At 55.3% G+C, this 8,471-nt stretch overlaps 1 protein-coding gene across 5 annotated transcripts in view; it reads left to right on the top strand.

Annotated features, from left to right (window-relative positions):
- The window catches only part of Ptpre (protein tyrosine phosphatase receptor type E), a 118,532-nt gene that overhangs the window by 80,796 nt on the left and 29,265 nt on the right, over positions 1-8,471 (top strand). For all 5 annotated transcript variants that reach the window (XM_070011415.1, XM_070011409.1, XM_070011411.1 and 2 more), the window contains one exon: positions 4,348-4,466. In XM_070011415.1, the coding sequence (XP_069867516.1) occupies positions 4,355-4,466 (112 nt within the window). In that variant the 5' untranslated portion in view covers positions 4,348-4,354. The remainder of the gene's footprint in view (positions 1-4,347; positions 4,467-8,471) is intronic.

Genomic DNA, 8,471 nt, shown 5'->3' on the forward strand with positions numbered 1-8,471 from the left:
GGACCCCCACAGCGCTGGGCACACCCAACACCTGTGTATATTGGGAGAGAGGCAAATCCTGTTCCCCAGCTAACTTCTACTGTCACCCTGCAGGGACCACCTCCTAGAGTTCTCACAGAACCCACTTCCTGCCCTGAGAGTTCTGCTGTGGATCTCAGGAAACCCTAAGTGGACCCAGCCTCGCTAGGTAGGACACATACGCAGCATGCGGCCCCACGGCCTGCTCCGGCCTGCGGCAGCATGGACCTCTAGGGGGCCTCATGCTGCCCAGGCCGATGGTGCCCCTCACCCCACAGCCAGGTGTGGACAGGTGGTTCACCGCCACCAAGCCTCTGCCCTCTGCCCTTGGAGGGCAGGAGCCGCCCCTGCCTCTCTCAGGGGGTGAAAAGAGGACCGCACAAAGCTGTGAAACGGTCCTGTCCCTCCCCTCCTCCCTCCCTTACCCCCTTCTCCTCCCTCCACTTCCTCTTTCTCCCCCTCCCTTCTTCCCTCCTCTCCTCTTTCCCGGTCTCCTTCCCTCCCTTCCCACCCTTCAGGTACACATCCTCACCTGTGCCCCAGTGGCTTGGCACAGAACGCCTGCTCCAGTGGTGTCTGTGCTTGTTCAAAGCGCACCTAGCCCTGCCTGGACCCTGGAGAGCACTGGGGCCGGCGGCCTTGTCCGTGGCTACAGCCAGCCCTGGGACGCCACCACACCCCTCCTGGGATCCCTTTTCTCCATCTGTTCATCTTGTCCATTTTTACCACGCAGAGATCTCCCTTGAAGTTGGCTTCTGGTGGATTCCATTTACACACAGGTGTTACCTTTGCACAAAAGCCATAAGTTCCCGCCTCTGCCGCCGAGATGACCGGTCCACCCTCGGCCCCTTGTCCTCTCCAGGGAGCCCACGGGGCTGTGGCTTCTGAAAGGCACCGACTGCTCTTACTAGCACTTAAATCCTCATCCACTCAGAGTTTGGAAATGCCCAGATTTCATTCCGCCTTCACCATGAAATGTTATTTACTTGAGTTTGTGTTTCATCTTCATGCGTAATAATGTCCTAAGTTCACAGAAAACAGGAATCCCGTGGGGAGTCAAGCCCCCGGCGGGGTTTCTTGTGTCTGCAGGAGGCTCAGGAGCGGGGAGCCTCCTTTCCACCCCAGAGGGACGCTAGAGCCAGCAAAGGCCGTGAGGGGTGAGCGGGGGCAGGCAGCGCTCCAAAGGCTGGCTGGGGTCACTGAGCACCATGTCTGAGAACCGGCCTTCTCCTTACCATCCACCTGCAGACGGAGGCTGCCCAGGGCTCGGATATCAGCCTCGCCGGCCAGTACTGCAGAACACACAGTAAAGCGAAGCCCCAAGTGCAGGTAGAGCATCCAGCTGCCCGTCGTCCGGGCACACTGGTTTCAACTGGAGGATAGAGGGGGTCACAAGGCCCAGGAGCACCGCTCTGCCGGACGCCTGGGACAGATGTGCACGGGCTGGTGAACCTGAGAAGCGGCACCCAGGAGGGTGTGTGCTGTAAGGATCCACCCCCACTCATCCAGAGTAGCTGGGACAACGGACAGGAAGATGGAGGTGGTTGTCCTCCTGTGGCTGGGGAGACTGTGTGGACAGGAGCACAGAGAGGAGGAGCGCAGAGAGGGGGATCGCAGACAGGCCCTGGTCTGACCCAGATGCTGCTCCCAGAGGTTTCACATTGCATTTCCAGGCCTCAGCAGCCTGTAGCTCATGCCTGTAATTGTTGCTACTCAGCAGGCTGAGACCTGAGGATAACGGTTCAAAGCTAGCCTGGGCAGACAACTTCACGAGACCCATGTCTTCAATTAAGTAGCGAAAATCTGGACGTGGAGGTGTGGCTCAAATGGTAGAGTACCAGCTTTGAGCAAAAATAGCCAAAGCTAGATTGTGAAGCCCTGAGTTCAAGCCCCAGTACTGGTGTGCGCGCGTGTGCGCGCGCGCACACACACACACACACACACACACACACACAGCATTAAATAGAATAAAAAGATGGATTTCTAGTCAAATGCATAGATGAGTGAATTCCAAGGGGAGTAAAAATAAAGTCTGCTTTGCTAGGAATGAACTATTTTGATCGGCTCACATCTGGAGATGGCACGGTTTGTGAACCGCATGCTCGGCATTTGGCAGGCACACAAGGAACGTGGTTCAGATACAAATCCTTGCGATTCGGCGTGGGTTTAGCTCTTATTCCAAGCAGATTTCTTTGTAGATTTGTGTCTGCTCACCGGGTAGCTCGTGCACCTCCACTGGGAATGGGCCGGGGGTGGGGGGGTGGGGGGGTCTCCTCAGGGAATTTGTGTCTGGGCCTGGGCATGTGAATGGGAGAGGGAAGATTCCGGATGGTGGGACAGGTTTTGGAGTCTGCAAAGCATCACTCCCTCTGCTGGACACATGGAGGAAGTGCAGCTCTGTGTGAGTCTTGCCTCCCTGGGTGTTAAGTAGAAGGAAATAATCTTGTCTTTCTCAAGGGTGTCGGCTCCTCTGTCATCTCTGAGCATCTGGAGAGGAGGGTTATCGAATTAATGCGTGAGGTGAGGGGAAATGTTGCAACCTGGACTTCTGATCTCCGGAGTTTTCTTAAGCCAATTCATCCTCCCCACCCAAACTCTGTAATTAACTCTAGTGTGTGAAAGTATCATGGCAGCATAAACAAAAGGGAATTTTATGTTTAAAGAAAGGCAACATGTGAAGGATGCACACCGCTTTCCCGGGGACCCAGGTCACATTTCCCAGAGGTTCGGACTTGTATCTCCCGCAGTCCTGGGTGAAACACAGCTCCTCCAGCCTGGGTCTAGACCAGTCCCTTACCCTCCTGGGCCTCTGGGAAGCCCCAGTAAAGGGCCTGGCACACTGTGGGTGCTCATGCAGGATACAAGAGCTGTTTGTGAATATACGACTCACTAGCATATTATGGAATGTACAGCTAGGCAGACGTGTATCGATCATAGTCGAGATTCACGCACTGTGCTGTTTGTATGTTGTACATGAGCAAAAAGATGTAACCGTAGAGGAGTTTGAAATTCACAGATTATAAAAATCAAACAGAATTTTCAAAAATAAAGTAAAAATAATTCTAGCTAGGCACCCGTGGCTCATGCTGCAATCCTAGCTGCTCGGGAGACTGAGACCTGAGACTCCCAGTATGAAGCCATCCCAGGCAGACCAATCCTTCAGACTCTTGTCTCCAACTATCAAAACCCAGAAGTAGAGGTGCGACTTACATGGTAGAGCACCAGCCTCAAGCGAAAAAGCTAAGTGAGGGAACCCAAGCCCTGAATTCAAACTCCCGTCCCCACACTAAAATAAACAAACAAATAAATAATATGTAGCTTGGAAATAAAACAAGAAGAGATGTGACGTAGCTCATCGGCAGTGCTGGGCTGCTCTGGCTGATAGTTTTTGTTTTGTTTTGTTTTGTTGTTGTTGTTTTGTGGGTCCTGCAGCTGGGGCGCTGTCCCTCAGCTCTTTGGCTCAAGGTGAGCACTCTACCACTTGAGTCACAGCACCAGTTCTGGTTTTCTGGTGGTTCCTTGGAGATAATAGTTTCACAGACTTTTGTGCCCTGGCTGGCTTTGGACCGTGATCCTCAGATCTCAGCCTCCTGAGTAGCCAGGATGACAGGCATGGGCCACCGGTGCCCAACTTGGCTGATAGTTTTACTTTGTGCCCATAATAGTTCTGCCTTGGTGGCGCTGCTCACTTAGAGAATCTGAGATTTTCACGCTTGTCCCAATGCCCTCCTTTGTACCGGCACTGGTGTCAGCCTGAGGAGTGAGTGTTTGAGGCCCTGGCCCATTAGTCCCTTCTTGCCTGGCCCCTGCAGGAAAGCGCTGCCCATGGGCTGGGCACAGAGCCCTGGGCTGCCGGTGCCCTGTGCCCCGGCTTGACCCACGGGAGTCTGAAGCAGGAGCAGGTTCACGCGCACAGAGCAGAGCAGAAGAAGGCGGACATGTGCTTTCTAGGTGGGCAGACCACAGAGGAAGGAAGGGCTGCGTGGGGGTCGCGCCTCCTCACGCTGTATTGGGGTCTGGAAAGAGGGCTGTGTGTTCCCCCCCGTGTCGGCGGGGCACGTGCACGCGGGCACTGAGCCGGGCTGTCACTGTCTGTGGCTGCCGAGGGGCTGCGGATCAGCAGGACCCTGCTGCGTGTCGCTCCTGGTGTTAGCACCACGGGCCAGGAGAGCATCCTTCAACACCACGTCCAAGGCATGGTTCTCGGCCATCAGGTTTCCTAGCTTGCTGCCTGTGCCCTGTGTCAGTGGCGGTGTACCCCCACCTCCCACGTACACACCCGCCCGGGACTGCGGGGGCAAGGTCTCTGAGCCATCCTGTCTCTTCCAGGTCCGCCATGGAGCCCTTCTGTCCGCTCCTGCTGGCAAGTGTTAGCTTGCCCCTCGCCAGGGCTGGCAAGAGCAACGAGACCACCCCAGCGGAGAGCAACTGGACCAGCACGACAGCAGGTAAGGTCCTCCGCGCTCACCTGAGCTCACCCGTCCGCTGCTCCCCTCCCCAGCAACGGGGGCCTCACACGGTGAAGTAGAAAAGAGAAGGAAGGTGAGGCTGACTCTCACCGCGCTGCAGGTGCTGGTTCCATGTCTCAACGAGGCTGGTTCACACGGCAGTCTTTGTGAGTGGCCAGAAAATAAAAGGGGTAAATATCTCCAAAAATTGCTAGGCTTGGTGGCTCATGCCTGTAATCTCTGCCGTTGGAAAGCTGAGGCAGGAGAATTTCAAGTTCCTGACCAGCCTGGCTACAAAGTGAGACCCTGTGTGCTAAACAAATTAATGCCCCCCCCACACACACACCAAAAAAATGACAGTGTGCAACCTCCTTCCAGCCAAGGCCAGACACTGAGCAGCAGGTGTGAATGTGAACACTCATGGGATAATTCAGCGTGGAAATGAAGGAAATGATTGTTGCTGGGTGCTGGTGGCTCACACCTGTGATTCTAGATCCTTATGAGGCTGAGAACAAGAAGATCATGGTTCAAAGTGGCTGGGGCAGAAAAGCCCATGAGAGGCCATCTCAACAGAAAAGGCTGGGTGGGCGTGATGACGCGGTCAGTCACCCACTACAGCGGCAGCCTCCAGTGGGCGGACTCTAGTCTAGAGGCTCAGCAAGGGGGGAAGCGAGACCGCCATCTCGAAAGTAACCCGTGGAGAAAGAGTTGAAGGCATGACGCGGTGGTAGAGTGCCTCTCCAGCGCTCACACCCCAGTGTGTGCGTGTGTGTGCGTGCGTGTGTGTGCGTGTGTGTGTGCGTGTGCGTGTGTGTGCACGTGTGTGTGTGCGTGCGTGTGCGTGTGTGCGTGCGTGTGTGCGTGTGTGTGTGCGTATGTGTGTGCATGTGTGTGTGCGCGCGTGTGTGCGTGCATGTGCGTGTGTGCGCATGTGCGTGTGTGTACGTGTGTGTGCACGCGTGTGTGCATGTGCGCGTGTGTATGCGTGTGTGCGCGTGTGTGTGTATGTGTGTGCGTGCGTGTGTGCGTATGTGCGTGTGTGTATGTGTGCGTGTGTGCGTGTGTGTGCATACTGTGTGTGCGTGTGTGTGTGCGTGTGTGTACGTGTGTGTGTGTGTGCGTGGGGGGGGGACAGAGACAGAGACACAGGGGGAATGAGAGGTTGTTACTATTCGAACTAAGACACTGGCAATGGTAAGCTTTATCTTTTCGAGGTGTTGGCAGTCATCTCCAGAGTGCTGGGGTGTGAGCTGGGAGGGCCAGGAAGTGGGGAGGCCCACAGGCCGCAGTGAGCCATCTTCATGAAAAAGTTAGGGTAGAAACATGGGTGGGGTGTTTTCCTTCACCTTTCTATAGCGTAAAAGTAAAAGGGGAGGAAGGGCAGAGTGCACTGGCTCTCGGGGGGCAATCTGTGGGACCACGGGGACAGGGTTGCACTGATAGGAGGTGTTCGGTGGCCTGGTGGCCTGGGGGACGGGGATGGGGACGGGAGCGATAGCAGGAGTGTGTTTAGAGTGCGAGGAAATGGTTTTGGTGAGAGTTGCACAATGCTTGAATTTACTTAACATCATTAGCTTAAAATGGATGCATGTTCTGATATGGAAACTTACTCCAATCAAGTGAATCAGTGCTACTTGAAGTTGAAAGGAGGAGGAGGAGGAGGAGGAGGAGGAGGAGGAGGAGGAGGAGGAGGAGGAGGAGGGTGAAGAGCACGGTACTGCCCTCGTTCAGATTCCATCTGCACCCCTTGTGGGCTGAGCTGCCTTGGGGAATGGCCTGACTGCACCCCCGGGTGCTGTGTGGGGTGCTCTACCGGTACCCCTGCTGCACAGTGCGGTGAGTGTTACATACGCAGCCTTGTAGCAGGGCTGGCCTGCCCCTCGTCACCCCAGGGCTGTCATCGGTCAGTCACTGGCAGCCAGGAGCACTGACTCCCAGACTCCTCATGGACCTTACCGTGGACCATGCATCTGTGTGGAGGGCGCGGACGGGCCAGCTCAGGGTCCCCATGGAGTGCCCTTGGGTTCCCTGGGCAGCACCTACATGTAACTCCACTCCACCCCCACCCCCCAACTTTATGGCCACCCTGTGGCTGCAGCGCCTCCTGGTGGACTCATCAGGAAGAGCCTGCCAGCACCAAGGTTGATCCCTTTCCCTCCTGCCTCTCCCCACATACTGCTCCACCCCACAACTAGAAGGGTGACAAGTCATGGGACTTCCGGGAAGGGCACCTAGAAGACACAAATAGAAATACATAAGAATATGTTTATTTCAAGGAATTAAAATTTTATGAATATTATTATGAGATACACACACACACACACACACACACACACACACACACACACACACACACACACACACACACACACACACACACACACACACATATATATCTTTATTGGAAAGTAGCTTGTGCAGTAATGGAGTCTGGCAAGGCCAAAATCATTGCACAGTGACACACCACAGTTTGATCCCCAAGCTGGTAGATGGCAGTGGAGCCAGGAAAACTCAAACATCAGAGTGAACAGAGTGTCCATCTGGAGAGCCCCCTCCTACCAGGCAGGTCAGCTTTTTGTTCTGCTCAGACCTTTGCCTGATTGGGCAGGGCCCACCCAATCAGGAGACAGACCATCTGTTTTATTCAGTTCATGAATTCAAACTTAATTTCATACAAAAGAAAAAAAAAAACCTCCCAGCCACAGTCAGAATGTTAGACAAAATACTTGGGCAGCCATAGTCCAGGCAAGTTGACACATAAAATTAATCATCATGCTTGGTCCTTGTAAAGCTTAGAGAAGACAAAAACCAATCATCTTTCAACAACAACAACAAAAAACTTGCTAGAAAAAAACAAAAACAAAAACTGGAAGTTGGTGTTGTCCAAGCCGAGTCAGGAGTTTAAAAGCTCCAGCCCAAGGGCTTCACCTGAGTTCCTGGGTGAAAGTCCTGAACACAGCAGTGATTCTAAGAGGTTTTCCCTGCTTGGAGAGCAGCTCCAGGGCCCTGCGTCTGCCTCACACCACTGACACCCAAAGAAAACCCACAAGAAAGAAAGGCCATGGCTGCGGCCCACAAGCTGTGCTCTGCACGTGAGCCTCTGCCCGCAGCTGTGGTGTCCTGAGTCCTGGACACCCTCAGCCCTGAGGACAAGGAGTAGCAGGGCCGGGCAAGCGAGCTGGCTGCCCCCGCGCCCAGGCCCGAGGGCCCCGCAGTGGAGAGCTTCAACCTGCAGGCCTGACTTTCCTCACCGGCATGAGTCACCTGGCCATTCGGGGAACCTAGAAACTTGTGAGGATGTGCAGGCCACGAAGCAGGTCAGGCCGGGTCCAGAAGCGGCACTGGGGCCGCCAGCAACATGACACACCTCCACTTTCTACTTCATCTGAAGAGAAAACGATCCTTTCACAACACTGCCGTGGATGTGGCTGTGACCTTTAGGCTCGGACGTGTGACCTTGGCACCCAGAACAGAACGGAATGTGAAAGGACGCTGCAGCAGCGTCTTCCGGGGCCTCCCTAGGCTGGGCAGCAGCCACCATCGCACAAGCAAGAGAGGCCGGCGGGGCCTGGGGGAGAGGTGCGGACAGCGCCTGAGGCTGATAGCGCCCAGGGGACCTCTGCGGTGTCCTGTGTTCTTGGCGTGTTGGCAGCGAGTCACTCCAGGGTGCCAGAGCTACAGGAGACCATTTCCCTCACTCAGGAAACAAAATGAGCCAGTAGTCCTCCTGACATGTGTCTTCTGACCTCCACCACAGGTGGCTGCAGGCCAGGGGCAGCAGGCAGGGCGTGGAACAGTGGGACCTGGGACCCGTCACTTCCTCCCGCACGCTTGGCCCTCCAGGGATCGGGTTGGGTGGCAGAGAGGGACCAGAGTACGGCTGGGGATCGAGGCCTTTGGAACACACATGACTGGGGGAGGCTGGGGTGCGAGTGGGGAATCACAGGGCGTTGGAGTCCTTGGGGGGCTCGAGCATCCTCCAGGGGCCGGGCTGGTGTTGGAGGA

Source organism: Dipodomys merriami, unplaced genomic scaffold (assembly GCF_024711535.1).
Source record: "Dipodomys merriami isolate MVZ:Mamm:240054 unplaced genomic scaffold, mDipMer1.0.p SCAF_82, whole genome shotgun sequence".
Lineage (NCBI taxonomy): Eukaryota > Metazoa > Chordata > Mammalia > Rodentia > Heteromyidae > Dipodomys > Dipodomys merriami.